This window comes from Rhincodon typus, chromosome 26 (genome assembly GCF_021869965.1).
Source record: "Rhincodon typus isolate 14 chromosome 26, sRhiTyp1.1, whole genome shotgun sequence".
Taxonomy (NCBI): domain Eukaryota; kingdom Metazoa; phylum Chordata; class Chondrichthyes; order Orectolobiformes; family Rhincodontidae; genus Rhincodon; species Rhincodon typus.
The window spans coordinates 17,370,604-17,388,098 of NC_063357.1; the positions used below are offsets into that span (position 1 = coordinate 17,370,604).

The following is a 17,495-nucleotide window of genomic DNA, read 5'->3' on the forward strand; positions in this document are numbered from 1 at the left end:
CTTGTTGTCTCGGATTCTCCAGCATCTGCAGTTCCTACTATCTCTGCCATTAGTCCCATTAGTTTTCCCAAGTTATTTTTTCCTCTAGTGATCATGATTGATTTATGTTCCTCCTTCCTTTGTGCCCCAGGCACAATTTTTCCCAAGATATTTGTTCAAGTCTGCCTTTTCCTTAAAAAAAAATTCATTCAGGAATGAGGGCATCACTGGCTAGGCCAGTATTTATCACCCATCCCAGATCATTTCCTTGTTTTTGTGTTATTAATTCCCCAGTCATACACTTTAAGGATCAATATCACTTTCACCACTCTTTTACTTTGGCCTGAAGTCCATAAGGAAAATAATGATCTGTGCATCCAATCAGCCTGTCCATTGCTACTCCAACTTTCTAAAAGCATTCACCCTCGTTTCAGAATATGGTTGATATTTTTGTTTGTTATTCTATACACTATTATAATATCAAATTTCTTCAATAGAGAAGTCTGTATCTAGTTTTGCAATTTATTGTGTGGATGGAATATACCAACAATAACAGAAGCAAAATCACAATAGAATAATGATCTGTTTGATTTTTGCCTTCTCTCTTCTTTTAGCTCTCCTCCCAGCATTTTTGCATTATTGTTATTCTTGCTTGCTTTCATTTGTGCCTGTCCTCTCATAGATATATTACCTCCAACACTTCTCCCACATATTACGTAATCTCCTAAATTGAACCTCAGGGCATGATGCGCAGTTTCCATCACTTTCGTTTGTATGTTCCTAATTGGCAAAGTCATCAAGGAGCATGGGATCAAACACACTGATACCTATCTCTAACGTTATACTTCCCCTTTCAAGTTTGACAGTAAGGGTGCATTTTCTGCCATCGAAATTAGGTGAGCTGTAACTTAGTTTAGAATAGGCTGAACTAATTAACCAGAGTTCATGAAAACCGTTAGATTCTTCCGTTTGTAATTTGCACCTCCGATTGGAAGCATAAAACTCAGCAATCTTCTAAAATTACCTAAATTCTGGAATCCTCCAGTGAGTTGAAGAATCACACATTTGACACTGCTTTTAGGAAGAGAGGGAGACGATATAAGGAAATTGTAGGTCACTTATTTAACATCTGTTATCGGGAAATTGCAGGAATGCATTATTTAGGAAGTACAGCTGGGGAAATTAGAAAATCATTGTAACTGTCAGACAGAGTCAATAAGGTTTTCAGTAAGGAAAATTTTATGTGAAAAATTTATTAGAGTTCTTTTACGGCTGTAAAAAAGCAAGGTGAATGAAAGAGAATGAGTAGACGTAGTGTATGTGGATTTCTGAAAGGTATTGATTAAGGTAGCACATTTTTAAAAAATTACTTGCAGAAGAGAAGAGCAGATAGTAATATGGCAGATTATTAACATAGCCTCTTTCTGCACAGTAGGGATTCTGTTAAGCCCATTGAGTCTACACTGATCATCTGAAGAGCATCTCACCCTATCCCTGTAACCCCGCATTTACCATGGCTAATGCAACTAACCTGTACAACCCTGGACACCACGGGGCAATTTAACATGACCAATCTACTTAACCTGCACAATCTTTGTATTGTGGGAGGAAACTGGAGCACCCAGCGGAAATCCATGCAGACGTCAAACGTGCAAACTCCACACAGACAGTTGCCCAAGGCTGGAATTGAACCCGTGTCTCTGATGCTGTGATGCAGCAGTGCAAACCACTGTGCTAGAAGAAGCAATAGGATAAATGGGTTATATTCAGGTTGGCAAACTGCAAATAGTGGAGGGCTATAGAGACTGCTGGAGTCTTGACAATCTATAATCCATATTAGTAAACTGGATGAAAGGATGTGCTATGCTGTAGTCAGTTTGCTCTTGAGACAAAACTGAGTAAGATAGAAAGTTGTGAGGAGTATACAAAGAGTCTGCAATGTGGTTTGGATATGTTAAGAAAGAGCCAAAATTTGTCAGATGAGTATAATGTGGAAAAATGATCAGGTTGCTCACTTTGACACACTGACTAGAAAAGCAGATGTTTCCTCTCATGGGAACATGTAGAACCAGTGGCCACAGTTTAAAACTAAAAGATCTGCCATTTAAGATTGAGATGAGAAATAATTTTTTTCTGACTATTGGTAATCTTTGGAGTTTTCTTCCACAGAGATGTGAAGGCCAAGTTGATTTGGATAGATTTTTAATTGACTAAGAAGTAAAGACTTTTTGTGGGCAAGGAAGGAAGTCAAGTCCACAATAAGATTCAGGATAAACAACTGTCCCAGATGATATGGGACCATCCCATAAGACCATAAGAAATAGGAATAGGAGTAGGCTATTTGGTCCCTCAAGCCTGCTCCACCATTCAGTAGTCATAGCTGATCCAACATTCCCCACATCCACTTTCCTGCCCTTTCTCTATAGTCCTTGATTCCCCTGCTGATAAGAATCTATTTATTTTGGCCTTAAATAGGCAAAATTGAGATGTTTGTCCCGAGTTCCAAGTTGCTTGCAGCCAGATTGCAGTTTCTCCTGTATTTCAGCCTTTAAATCTCATCCATGCGATTCTCCGGGCAGCCCGCTGTTAATGTGTGGGAAGAACCTCTCTTTCTTCTCTCTCTTTCCCACCCACTACTCCTGCTGCAACTTCTAAGAATCTTGGGATCCTCCCAGTACATTCAAATGGGGGCCAGACGCTCATAATGCACTCATCTCAGATTTTCACTAACATTAGCCAACTAATGACCAAAGGGTAGGCTGGCCATTGAGTTAAGATTGGAAGATGAACTCTGGAACCTAAAGGACAAATATGAGGTTCTCCAGATTACAAGTGGAACGATAATAGTTCTGCAAGTAAACGGGGATTGATGCACCTCAAAACTGCACCATCTGCTCACAACATTTTTAAATACAAGATGGATCCAGTAGCTGGGCCACTATTGTGGAAAATGAATTCCTTCAAATAGTGGCCTGAGGTTACAGCTGAAACCAGGTAAGCAGGGTGTCTGCTAACCCTGCCTAGAGCAACACAACTTCTCCCTGTACCCGACTCGCCCCCACCCAACCCCAAAAAAAAGCCCCAACCCCCAAACTCCTCCTGCCACTGGTAGGCCACAGCAGCAGTTGCAAAAGTTCCTTCCCCCACAGTCTGATTGTAAAATCTGTTAGGCCCCAACAATTGGCCTTAAGTAGTCATTACCTTTTATGTTATCATTACAGGAGATTTTTTTTCCCCATCAGTAATGAGTGAGTGTTTGCGTCTTGGTAATGTGTTCACATTTACATTGAAAATATCTCCTTCCAATTGAACACAATTTTCTGTTTGTTTATTGATGGACTTTTTAATGACTTATTTTCTGAACTGCATTCAGTAATTACTTAATAAAAAATGAGACTTTAATCCAACAGGGTTACATTAATTATTGATCAAGCTTTTACATTTTGAAATATGGTAAACAGTCAGTATTCATAGGGATGTATTTGCAGTTATGGACTAAATACATTTTGATTGTTTTAATTATTACTATATAGAAATAATTTAAGTATTCTAAATTTTTCACCCTTGAGATCAAGGCCATGCTTGTTTTTAGACTTTCCTACATTTTGGACTACTCCTTACCGAACACATGTGAACTCTCAGTAGATTGCTGGTCTTTCTTCAAATTGCACATTTTCAGTGAAAGTTTCAATCGACCACCCCACAAATGAGTTGAATATTGATAAATGGTGTCAAAGGTGCCTGCTGAATGCAAATAAATGCTGTAAGTGTGCGGCGCTCAGCATAAAACATCTTATTTCTGGATAGGCGAATTTGAGATAACATACCTGTATATTGAAGTTCATATCCTTCATTTTATTATTTGTATCATGCATTTATTGTTATGGTCCAGTTTTAATATAGTTGCCATTGTGCGAGTTAGACATTAACAAACCAAGTTACAGCAACAAAGATGTACAAGCCACACCTTTAACTATTTTTGAGTTGCTGTCATCAAATGGACATTAATTCCTACAGATCTGTATGCCAACTTCAATGAATGATGTGATGTACTTCAGTGCAATTAAATGTATGTTAATTGATTTGGGATGTTTCTGGAAAATGTGATGCATGCTTTTTAAATGCAGGTTCTTTCTCAATCAACCAATTTTAGATCGTGCTCTACATTTATCGTGAAGCACTCTGGTCTAGTGCGAGGAAAATCAGTTAATAGCAGTTCCTATTTCCATGGAAAATTGTCAGTGCTGGTGTTATCAGAATCCTCCTTCTATTTTCTAGTTACTTCTGTTTCAGTGTTTAACTCTGAATTCCAAGGTACCATTTTCTGGAATACTCCTGCCTAGGCTCATGCCCAGTAGGGCTCCGAGAGCTAGGGAGAAAAGTAAAACGAGCTAAACATAATTTCTATATACAACAGTGTTTAATTCATGTTTTCCCCTCATCTTAACCGGAAAAATAAAATTCCTGAAAGTTTGAATGAAGACCGGAGCTGTATTAGAATAGTTTTTGTTCTGAGACATGAAAAGTTGCTAAGAATGCCTTTCAGTAGCTGCTCACGTTTTTACTGTTGTTGCACAGACCCTAGTTAGTCGTCTCAAGGAAAACCTGGAAAAGCTGGGAGAAGAAAGAGATCAGAGGGCAGCTGCTGAAAATCGGGAAAAGGAGCAAAATAAGCGATTGCAACGGCAGCACAGGGATATAAAGGAGGAACTGGGAGAACTTAGCAAGAAGGAAGCTGAAGCCAGTCGGAAAAAACATGAGCTGGTATAGGAACGTTTATTCTATGTGACAACTGCTTGTTTATTTATTATTTATTCAATAGTAGAAAGAAGTGTAACTGAGCCTGTATTTGTGTAAAGAAATAATGATTACAAAGAAAGTACCATTTTTAAATAACTGTCAAAATGCTATGTCATTAGTAGTTTTAATATTTGAAGAACGTAAATTTTTAGCAATGCAGCTGTTGGAGTTTTACTATTAAACAATATTAACAAAGCTATAGGTTAACTGAGTTACTCCTAATCTGAAAAGGAAACAATTGTGTATTTACGCAAGTGCACATTATCTATTGCAGAGCTATCTCATGCAAGTTCTAGATAGTTCCCAGATATATTAGGTGACTGTACATTTACAGTCACTGAATCATGCAATTAAATGTACTGAAATTATATACATCAGAATTATTCCTTGTACTAAAAGGCACCATTACACTTTTTTTTTAAAAGAAAAAAAGCATTTGTAGGTGCTATCACCTTGCTAGGACTATTTTTTTTTTGGCTTGTAACATGATGGTAAGCTAGGATATCTCTCTTTTGGCTAAAGAGGGAATCGGCTGCCTCATCTAAATGGCAGTTTTTGATGTCAACCTAAATAATGAGTGAATTTGCATGACCCTACCTTGTTGATGATCAGAACTATGAAAAATGTAGAAACAAAAAAATAAGAGCAGGAGTAGGCCATTCAGCCATTGAACCTGCTCCCACACTTATTATGATCATGGCTGGTCATCCAACTCTGTATTTTGTTCCGATACCCTTTCATCCCTTTCATTCTAAGAAGGTTATTTAATACTTCCTTGAAATATTCAATATTTTAACTTCAGTGCTTTCTGTGGCTGAGAATTCCACAGGCTCATCTCTCTGGATAAAGAAATTTTTCCTCATCTCAGTCCCAAATGGCCTGTCTCATATCCTCAAACTGTGACAGTCATTCTGAACTGCTGGTCATCAGGAACATCCTTCTTGCATTTACCTTGTTTAGTCCTGTTAGAATTTTATAGGTTTCCATGAGGTCCCCTTCATTCTTCTAAATTACAGTGAATATGGTCCTAACCGATCAAGTCAGTCTTCATATGTCAACCCTGCCATCCCAGAAATTAGTCTAGTAAACCTTAGTTGTACTGTTTCCATAGCCAAAACATCCTTCCTCAGATGAGACCACGACAGCACACAATACTTCATGTATGATTTCACCAAGATCCTGTACAATTGGAGCAAGGCTTCCCTGCTCCTGTAATTGAATCTTTTCGCTATGAAGGTCAACATACCATTTGCCTTCTTCATTCCTGCTACACTTGCATGCTTACTTTCAGTGTCTGAAGTACAAGGCCACCCAGGTTTCATTGCGCACCTCCTTTTCTCAATCTATCGCCATACAGATAATAATCTGCCTGTCTGTTTTTGCTAACCTCACATTTATTCGCAATATACTTCAAATGCCATGAACCCCAAGCCCTGTCATGTTCATGTGCACTTTTGAACAGAGACTTATAGGTAGTAAGTAGGAAGGATTGTAAGTTTTTCCTTATTTGAAGACATTTTATCAATCCATCACTTGGGTTTCTTTCATAGGAAATGGATATTGAAAGCCTTGAAGCTGCAAATCAGAGCCTACAGTCTGACCTTAAACTTGCTTTTAAAAGAATTGGAGATTTGCAAGCAGCAATTGAAGATGAAATGGAAAGTGATGAAAACGAAGATCTTATCAACAGGTATCTTGTCTATCTCGGGCGTGATTTGAAGTTTTGTTTTTCACAATTTTGTTTTCATATCTACCTAGACAAACGTTGTATCAAAGATGTAAACAGCATAAAAAATATCACCCTTCTGCAATTGCCTGCTATGACATTTTGGGCAGACTTTAGTTTTAACACCTATACGCAATATCTTTAGCCTCAGAACAATATTTTGGACAACTTTTCAATCTTGTTTGGCTGCATGATAAAAACATTTCTCACGTTTAAAATTTCAAGCAAAACTATAAGCTCAGTTTCTAGTAGCAGTGTTGTGCTGCAATATTTCATTGTGTTGCTATGTGAAGTTCAGGAAATAGTTTTCAGTAGTGTACATAAGTGCTAATAATTTAGTCAATATATAGAAAAAGTGCCTTAGAAATTCGTATGTATTTTGTTTTAACAAAAATCTAATTAGTTAGCTTGGCTTTTTTTAAAAATTTGTTTTAACTTTAAATTTTAGATGTGCACAATCAATATACCTTTTAAAACAAAGGCAGTTTCATTTGAGCCACTGTTCGTGGAATGTTTGTCTTCATTTCCTTTTTATATTTGTCAATTTATTTGCAATAGCGTTTTCTTGTGTACATTATTCATGTGTATCAAGTTATCTCCCCTTCTGCACCCCAGAATTGTTTATTTTTGGGCATTTTGTGCTTACTTTTATTTACAGTTTGCAAGATATGGTGGCAAAGTATCAGAGAAGAAAGAATAAAATGTGAGAACTCTAAGTGAATGACTTCAAACATATCCAAATCTAACCCAAGCATGATGTTAACTTTGTTTCCTACTTGCATGACATTAGATTTAAAGCAGAAGAGTGCACGTGTGTATGAATCAAAACAATTCTACCAAATGAGATGCCTACCCTTTTCAAGAAGTAGTATTATTTAGGCTAATTTATTTGGGTTATTCAATACAATAATTGTCAATATCAAGGACATCAGCTTGTGAAAAACGATAGAACAACAAAGTTCAATGTACTTCTAATGGTGATCCAAAAAGTATCTGTTCTGTGAACAATTTTAAAGCCAATATAAAACACTTTGTATACTTTATTATAATTATATCATGTTTAGTGGGTTATCAACAAGAACACAATTGAGTGCATCAATTAAATTTTCCTAACAGTGCTCGTAACTAAGTTTAAAACTGCAGTAACTAATAGGAATTTCATTGCCATTATACATATCCAGGCAAATAAATTGTATTTACGTAGTAGATATAGTTTTACAGTAGTTAATATAATTTCACATTCTTTTCTTTTATGCACTAGACATGGCCATAGAGTCATACAGTATGGAAACAAGCCTTTTGCTCCAACTGGTCCACGCTGACCATGTCCCCAAACTCAACTAGTCCCATCTGCCCTCATTTGGCCCATATCCTTCCAAAATTTTCCTATTTATGTACTTATCCAAATGTTTCTTAAACTTTGTAACTGCACCTGCATCTACCACTTCCTATGGCAGTTCATTCCCCACACAAACCACGCTCTCTGTGTTTAAAATAAAGTTGCCTCTCATGTCCTTTTCAAATCTCCTCACCTTAAAAATATGCCCCTTAGTTTTTAACTCCCCCATCTTAGAGAAAAGACCTTTTGCTATTCACCTTATCTATGCCTGTCATGATTTTCTAAACCTCTTTAAGATCACCCCTCAATCTCCTGTGCTCCATGAAAAAAATTCCCAGCCTATTTTTATAACTCAAACCCTCCATTCCCAGCAACTTCCCCATAAAGATTTTCTGAACCCTCTCCACGTTAATAATATCCTTCTTATAACAGGGTGACCAGAATTGTGGGATAGTAAGAACTGCAGCTGCTGGAGTCAGAGATAACACAGTGTGGAGCTGGAGGAACACAGCAGGCCAGGCAGCATGAGAGGAGCAGGAAAGTTGACGTTTCGGGTCGGGACCCTTCTTCAGAAAATTGTTCAGAAAACTGTTGACCAGAATTGTGGTTCATGTGTGGAATGAACTTCCACAGGAAGTGGTGGATGCGGGTACAGTTATAATGTCTAAAAGACATTTTGGATAAGAAATGTTTGGAGGGATATAAGCCAAGGGCAGGCAGGTAGGTAGGACTAGTTTAGTTTGGAATTATGGTTGGCATGGACTGGTTGGACCGAAGGGTTTGTTTCCGTTCTCTAGACTCTAACTTCACACAGTCCTCCAGAAGAGGCCTAACCACCATCCTGTACAACTTCAAAATGATGTCCCAACTCCTATACTCAAAGGTCTGAACAATGAAGGCAAGCATGCCAAATGACTTCTTAACCACCCTATAACTTTGAAAGAATTGTGTATCTGAACCCCTAGGTCTTTCTGTTCTACAGTACTACCCAGGCCACTACCATTAATTGAATAAGTCTTCCCTTGTTTGTCTTACCAAAATGCAATACCTTGCACTTATCCAAATTAGACTCCATCTGCCAGCCCTCAGCCCATTGACCCAATTGATTAAGATCTGTTTGTAATCTTAGATCATCTTCTTCAGTGTCCACTATACCACCAAATTTTGGTGTCATCTGCAAATTTACTAACCATGCCTTCTATATTTTTATCCAAATTATTTATATAAATGACAGGCTCATCCTTCATTGGATTAAGTGCCCCAGTTAAGTGTCAACCACATTGCTGGTGGTCTGGAGTCTTATGTAGGGCAGACCAGGTAAGGATGACAGTTACTTTCCCTAAGGCTTGTAAGCAAACCCGATGTCTTTTACCAGCAAATGACAATGGTTTCATGGTCATCGTTACACTCTTAATTCCAGATTTTTTTTTATTATTGAGTTCAAATCCCACCATCTGCCATGGCAAAATTTGAACCTGAGTCCCCAGAACATTACCTGGGACCATTGCACTGGATTACTAATCCAGTGTCAATATTGTCTATTCCACAAGACCATTGTCTCCCTATGGAGCTACTGATTTCATTTTTTTACTAATTGCAGTGTAATTTTAAAGATGAAAAAATTAACTACAAAGACCTGAACTAAATATGGTAGTTCATCAGATTTTTGTTTTACTCAGTCTGTTTCTGTTATGACACAACTCCGTGTTCATCACATACCGAGGTAGGTCATAAACCTGGACTTTCTGCCGAGGGGCACTACTATTATGCAACAAGACCTTTAGAAATTACCTGTTGTTGTATTATGTACCTTTTTAAAAATGGATTGTGGGAATTAGGTAACTGAATAGATGAAGAACTGGCTTTTTCTTCCTTGTAACTTGCATTTAAATTTAGCCCATTTTGATGTGATAGAAGTTTTCTGTCTGCTGTCAGTAAAGATCCTATGTGGAAAGAGTTTAGGTAGTCTCAATAAATTTCTTGGTGGGCATGAGCATGTAGCACAAAATAATATGGCTAATGGGGAAGAATTTTCAAATTGGTCTTAGTAAGGGATCTGTCCTATACTTGACTTAGTGCTGGTGCTCAATACCTGAAATGGAAACCATTGTTCTTCCCAAAATGAACACCTTTCACCTTGATCACAAGAAAATGTTTTAGAATAACCTTTTACATGTTCAGGTCAGTGAAAATGGATTAAAACTTTCCTTTTTGTCCAGAAAGCTGATGCAATTATTGCATAATGCTCCATTAATATATGAAGAAAATATCTTCTGATTTTGTTCACATAAACTTGAAAAATGAAACAAAACAAAGTACTTAGCTCATTTCCAACAACATACTTTCACGTTATGTCTTTATTGTGCAATAGAAATTTTACTCCTTCCAAAGCACAGCTTATTTAACGTGCATTGTACTCAACCTTTTTTTCCCTTGGGTGTGCACTTTCCATTTATGGTTGTAGTGATAAAAGTAGCCTACCAATCTCTTCGATTCAACTTTCTGAAGATGCGACGCAATTGGAACATAATAACATGCCACAGACAAAATTTATTTTCTTGCTGCCTGTGATCAATGTATTTTGTATGTTAGATATTTCTTTCTGTCAGGATAGTTGTCCCAATTTTAAGAATTCCAACAGCATGTTTTTCTGTGAGTTTTAAACTAAAGAAAGTTATATACTATCTCACATTTGCCTCAGAGGTTTGAAAATGTATCATCACTAATGCAACCCATACATCCTTTCAGTCACCCCCAAAACGAGGTACAGATTAAGAAGAAAGTAATATAAGTAGAGCTCATAATTTTCTCAGACTTATCTGGAGCTAGCCTGTAGTTTCTTAGATGATTTGCTCCTTTGGTTAGAGTGAAGGTCTTGAAAAGCAGTGCATTCTCACCAAACTGTGAAGCTGTCATTGAATTATACAGTTGTAGTTAACTACATGACATTCGAAGGTTTGGAAGCTAAGTAAATGCAGAGGAGTATCACTTGTAATCAAAGATGGTATCGATGCGATAGTATTACGAAATTGGGTGAAGTGGTTGTGAAGTGGAAGGCAGGAAGCTATAATGTATGGTTCCTTCAAGAGATTTGTGCTTTGTCTGTAGTTACAAATTTTTAAAAAAAGTATGTCTGTGAGCAGCACTGAAGTTGCTAGTACAGAGAGCCTCAAAAAGTGAAACAACTGCATTGGGAAAAAAGCCTTACAGGTGGCAGGCAAAACAGCAGTCTTGTTCTGATGTTGTGACAATGAGTTTGAATTTGACCAATTAACTTAAAACCAAACTCAGCGATTCAAAGCCAATTGAATGTAAATCTGATGGTGTTGACAACCTGAAACCAATCATATTATAAGAATTTGATTATGTCAATATGGGGATATAAGACGAGGGCATTTGGAAAATCGGAGAGAGCCAACTGCCATCTGAGAATCTGCCGTCAGCCAGTTGTCAGAGAAGGCCCATCTAATTAATCGAAGGTACCATGGTAGTTTAGCTCAAAGTCCTCAATGAAGAAATTATAGAGATAAAACATCCCTGACATCCCAGAATTAGCGGAAGAAAGATGTTTGTGAAGAGACTGGAGACGACAATATTCCAGAAGACAGTCTGTGCGAATTTGGAGAGATTAAGTTATAATTTATTGCTTCTTATTAATTGGGTTCATATTAAGGGGACTTGTCTTTATTAAACAGCATTCCAGTAGAATTTAGAACAGTTAGAGAGCAGTTAGTAGTTTAAGCGGGAATTGTCGGTTTGTTAGTAATTTTGTTAATTTGTTCATTGTTAGGTTAAATAAATTGTTTCATGTTACTTGTAAAGTGGTGATCAGGGATGTTCTTTCTTTTAACCACTCTTGTAATAGATTGCGAGGGGAAAGATGAGCTTCTCTGGGTGTTTCAGGGGTAATCATTAGAGTGGAACCCCTAATCCCCTCAAAAAAGATTGGGGCTTGTGTTTTAGTTTAATTGTCAGAGGGGTTAGGCCATTGCCTTTCATAACAAAAATTGGGGGTTCAAGTCCTGGATCTGGACTGATTTAGACAGATCCAGTCTGGTATTTGGACAGTTCATGTACAGGATCTGAATGGACTTGGACAGATTCAAACAGACTTGGAGATTAGTGTCCTAGATCTTTAAGTAAAACTTAAATGAGAAAAATCTGTTTAATTTTGGTTACTCATGGTAGGTTAAATTAAAAGTGAGGGAAATGGCTTTTAACATTGCTAAAGAAGTTTTGGGGTTTGAAGATGCTTCCCAAATTTCCCAAGAAAGTTTAGAAAAGCAGAGGAAGGATATTCTATTAGAATTAGCAAGCAGATTAGAATTGAGTTTAACTCTGGATGAAAGGAAAGCTGAAATCGTAATGGAGTTAGTCAAGCAATTAGGTATATCAGAGAAGTAGCAAGTGCAGTGGAGTTAGAAAAACTTAGATTGCAAATGAGACAACTGGAGTTAGAGAATGAAAGGGAGGTGAGAGAGTTTGAATTACAGTTACAAACAGAAGGGGAAGGAAGATCCATGTTAAAAGATAAAGAAAGGGAGACATGGTTCTAAGCTGAGTAAAAGGAAAGAGAGGAGAGGGAGAAAGAGTTTGAACTTGAAGTTGCAAATTGAACAGGAAAGTCAATTTACAAGGATGGAGATGAAGGTAAAAGATAGGTTTAGTGAGGAGTATGATGCTGAACAAACCCATCACAGCTAAAGATGTGGTAGGAATATATGCAAATATGTTAAAACAGCACCAGAATTCGATGAAAAAGATGTAGAAGCTTTTTTCATTTCATTTGAAAAACTGACTAGGCAGATGAATTGGCCAGAGGATATGTGGGTAATGTTAATTCAGACTAAGTTGGTAGGCAGGGAATGTGAGGTGTTTGTAGTGCTGTCAGATCAGGTGTCAAGAGATTATGACGAGGTTAAACACGTTATTTTGAGTGCCTATGAATTGGTACCAGAAGCATATAGACAACAATTTGGAAACACATAGAAGGAACCAGGTCAGAGTCACGTCGAGTTGGAAAGAATTAAACTGAGCAACTTCAATAGATGGGTGAGAGCATTAAAGATTGAAAAGACAAATGAGGATCTTAGAGAGATTATTCTGCTGGAGGAGTTTTAAAAACTCACCTCCAGAGATAATAAGAACTCCTATTGAGGAACAGAACATTACCAAAGTAAGAGGAGCTGCACAGATGGTGGATGAATATGTATTAATCCATAAATCGAAATCTAGTTTCCGACAACAGTTTCATTCCATGAGGGATAGAAATTGGGAAAAAGGGAGATCCTTCAATGAAAAGCAAAAAGTAGATAACACTGGGAGCAGTTCAGCACAAGTCAAAAAAGAAACCCAAGAAGATGAAAAAGAGGCAAGAGGCTTCAGGTCTTTTCACTGTAATAAGTAGGACACACAAAATCACAGTGCTGGTGGTTTAAGAAAGGCAGTGGGAATAAGGATGTGGTAAAAGATGCTAAACCAGTGGGATTGGTTGAGGTAATGAAGGAAATCCCAAAAGGAGTTGAGGAGCTGCAGGAGAATGCACAACCTAGTTACAGGTTAGATAGTAAGACAGTGCCTGATCTCTTCAAAGTCTTCACCTATGTGGGTAAGGTTTGCTCAGCAAGAACAGGGGGAGAAGGTAAAGAAGTTACAATATTGAGAGATACGGGAGCTAGTCAGTCTCTAATAGTAAGAGATGAAAGTATTTGCACTCCTTCTGGAATGTTACCCAATAGAGCAGGAGTCTGTGAAATAGGTGGATAAGAGATTTAGCACTTCCCTTTGTAAGATCAGGTTGGAAAGTCCAATCAAGATTGGGGAAATGAAAGTGGGAATGATTGAAAGATTGTCAATTCCAGGAATACAATTTGTTCTTGGAAACGACCTGGCAGGAACAAAAGTCGGAATGACGCCCCTTGTAGTGGAGAAGCTGAAGGAAAACCGGGCAACTGAGGAATTAAAAGAAAAATACCCTGGAATTTTTGCAGACTCTGTGGTGACGAGATCCCACAGTCAAAGGTTAAAGCAAGAGGGGAAAACCAAAGCGAGATGAAGGAGTTGAGGTCCAGTTAGCTGACACCCTTTTTGATGAAATGGTCAATGAAAGATTACTGGAGCTACAACAAAAAGATGAGACAATAAAAGGTCTATATCATAAAGCTTACTTGGAAAAAGAATCACAATGTATTCCTGAGTGTTATTATCTTAAGGATAGAATCCTAAGGCGAATATGGAGACCTTGGCAGATTAGTGCAGAGGAGAAACAGGTGGAAGTGCACCAGATTGTGTTGCCAGTAGCATACAGGCAGGAAATATTGCACACGGATTTACTGGTAGGAGGTCATTTAGGAGCGAGGAAGAGTCAGGCTAAAATACAAAAGCACTTTTATTGGCCTGGATTGCGTAAGGATGTGGTTGAATTCTGCCGTACGTGTCAAATGGTAGGAAAGCCTCAGGCAGTGATAAAACCAATGCCTTTGCCAATTCCCATATTTGAAGAATCTTTGACACGGGTAATGATTGATTGTGCAGGTCCCCTCCCTAAAACCAAAAGTGGGAAGCAGTATTTGCTAACCATAATGGATGTGTCTACCACATTTCTGGAGGCAATTCCATTTGTGGAGTGTCTAGGCAAAAAGGGTTGTGGAGGAGTTGAGATAACAAGGTGTTGAGCTGGATGAACACAGCAGGCCAGGCAGCATCAGAGGAGCAGGAAAGCTGACGTTTCGGGTCTGGACGGTTCTTCAGAAACTGTGGAGGAGTTGGTTGTTTTCTTTACACATTAAGGGAGATTCAGTCAGACCAAGGGTCCAGTTTTACTGCCTAACTATTTAAGGAGGTCATGGATAGTGTAGGCATCAAACATTTTAAATCAAGTGTGCACCATCCTGAATTCAAGGGAGCATTGGAATGGTGGCATCTGACCCAAAAGGCCATGCTGAGAGCTTATTGCCAGGATTACCCAAATGATTGGGATAAAATTATCCCATTCATATTGCTTGTCTTTAGAGATACCCTGAATGAATCGACTCCGTTTACTCCATTTGAGTTGATATTCGGACACGAAGTAAGAGGGCCTTTACAATTAATTAAGGAAAGGTTGATAGGTTCCAAGTCGGAGGTTTCGGAGTTGGATTATGTATCTGAGGTGAGACAAAGATTAAACAGAGTCAGTGAATTAGCTAGACAACATCTGAAGGTGGCACAGCATCTAATGAAGCAAGAAGCAGATAGGAAATCTAAAATTCAAATGTTTGTTCGTGGGGATAAAATTTGTAGGCGACCCCTTCAAAGCAAGGTACAGTGGTCCCTATAAATTGAGAAGAAGTTGAGTCAGGTGAATTTAACTGGTAAAGATGCCAGATAGAAAGAAGCTTTATCAGGTATGTTGTGTGAATATGTTGAAACCCTACTATGACAAGGATAGGGAACCAGAGAAACAGGTATTAGTTACTGCCACTCAAAGTGAGGAATCAGAATCTGAATCACTTGATTTTGATGTGCCTTAAAGTAAGTTAAATAATGAGGAAGTTAGAGAATGGGATAGGATAGTGAGCTATCTGTCTCAGGAACAGAGGACTGAATTGAAAGGCTTGTTGCAGAAATGTGAGGACATAAGTGGGAATAGAATGGGGAGGACTAGTACTATAATGCATGAGGTTGAAGGAGGGAATGCTGTTCTGATAAAACAACACCCCTACAGGCTTAATCCTCTTAAAGCGCGCCGTTACAGAAGTAAGTGGAAGCAATGCTGCAAGAAGGCGTCATCGAGCGAGTCAATGTAATGGAGTTTGCCAATAGTGTTGGTTCTGAAGCCTGATGATACTTAGCGGTTCTGTATGGATTACTGGAAGGTCAACACCGTAACTAAATCGGACTCGTACCCAATTCCAAGGCTGGAGGACTGTGTGGAAAAAATTGGACAAGTCACTTACATCACCAAGTTGGACTTAGTCCATGGTTACTGGCAAGTACCTTTGTCAGAGAGCACAAAAGAAGTTTCTGCATTTGTAACCCCAAATGGACTTTATCAATTTAAAGCAATGCCCTTTGATATGAAGAACGCACCAGCTACATTTCAATGACTTATGGATGGAGTTGTGGCAGGATTGAGTCATTGGGCTGTCTATGTAGATGACTTAGTGAGCTTTAGCCATTCATGGAAAGATCACATGGTGCATTTGGCAGAGATCTTTGAAAGACTAAACGAGGCAAAACTGGTTATAAACTTAGCAAAGACTGAATTCGCAAAGGCAGAAGTGACGCTCTTGGGATATAACATTGGACATGGAATGATGACCCTGAGGAACATAAAGACGAAACGTTGAGGAATTTCCAAGACCATCCTCAAAAAAAAGAGGTATTTCGATTTTTGGGACTGAGCGGATTCTACCGGAAGTTTGTGCTGAACTTTAGTACCATCAGACTTCGGAACCAACATGATCGGCAAACTCCATTACATTGACTCGCTCGATGACTCCTTCTTGCAGCATTGCTTCCACTTCTGTAACTCTGCGCTTTAAGAGGACTAAGCCTGCAGGGGTGTTGTTTTATTGGAACAGCATTCCCTCCTTCAACCTCATGCATTATAGTACTAGTCCTCCCCATTCTATTCCCACTTATGTCCTCACCGCTGACGGATTTGCTAAAAAACAAAACCACAAAATTTTGGTGGACACAATAATGCCAGGAAACATTATAGAATTTAAAAGCCATATTAACCACTGCACCAGTTTTACCCACACTAAATTTCTCAACCTTTTAAAAATGCTATCGATTCCAGTAATATAGGGGTTGGAGCTGTGTTGATGCAAAAGAAGGATGGTGGAATTGAAAGGCCAATTGGATATTTTTTGAAGAAACTCCATTTTCATCAGAGAAGATACTCTGCTGTTGAAAAAGAATTATTGAGTTTTGTACTGGCCTTACAACATTTTAAGGTTTATGTTACGAACAATATTTCAGAGACGGTTGAGTATAGAGACCACAATCCTCTCACTCTTTTGGAAAAATGTAAGGACAAAAATATGAGACTTTCATTGCAGTCTTATGTTACAAACTTTTAACTTACAAATTGTACATGTTGTGGGACAGAAAAATGTTGGGGATACATTATCATGGGTTTAAAGAAAATGTATAAATAAGATTGGACCATTCCAGTTCAGTTATATATATATATATTTGAATTAGTATGAAAGGTATAATTTTAGAATACTGGACTATGTATTTTGTGGTAATAGTGTAAAGATTTAGAAAAAAATTGAAGCCATCTTTTCATAATGATGGTTCATTTCTTTTCTTAAGTGGGGAGGTGTTACAAAGTTGGGTAGAGTAATTGTGAAGTGGAAAGCAGGTAGCTAAAATGTGTGGTTCCTTTAAGATATTTGTGCTTTGTCTGTAGTTACAAACTTTTGAAAAAAGTATGTCTGTGACCAGTACTGAAATTGCCAATACAGAGAGCCTCAAAACGTGAAACAAGTGCATTGGAAAAAGCCTTACAGGTGGCAGGCAAAACAGCAGTCTTGTTTTGATGTTGTGACAATGAGTTTGAATTTGGCCAATTAATTTAAAACCAAACTCAGCGTTTCAAAGCCAAGTGAATTCAAATCTGATGGTGTTGGCAATATGAAGCAAATTACATTTTAAGAA

General features: G+C 38.1%; 1 protein-coding gene across 8 annotated transcripts in view; it reads left to right on the top strand.

Annotated features, from left to right (window-relative positions):
- The window catches only part of myo18ab (myosin XVIIIA b), a 296,427-nt gene that overhangs the window by 267,717 nt on the left and 11,215 nt on the right, over positions 1–17,495 (top strand). For 6 of the 8 annotated variants that reach the window (XM_048612570.1, XM_048612571.1, XM_048612573.1 and 3 more), the window contains 3 exons: positions 4,558–4,743; positions 6,330–6,469; positions 7,164–7,208. In XM_048612570.1, the coding sequence (XP_048468527.1) occupies positions 4,558–4,743; positions 6,330–6,469; positions 7,164–7,208 (371 nt within the window). The remainder of the gene's footprint in view (positions 1–4,557; positions 4,744–6,329; positions 6,470–7,163; positions 7,209–17,495) is intronic. The other 2 variants (XM_048612572.1, XM_048612577.1) reach the window with 1 other exon arrangement.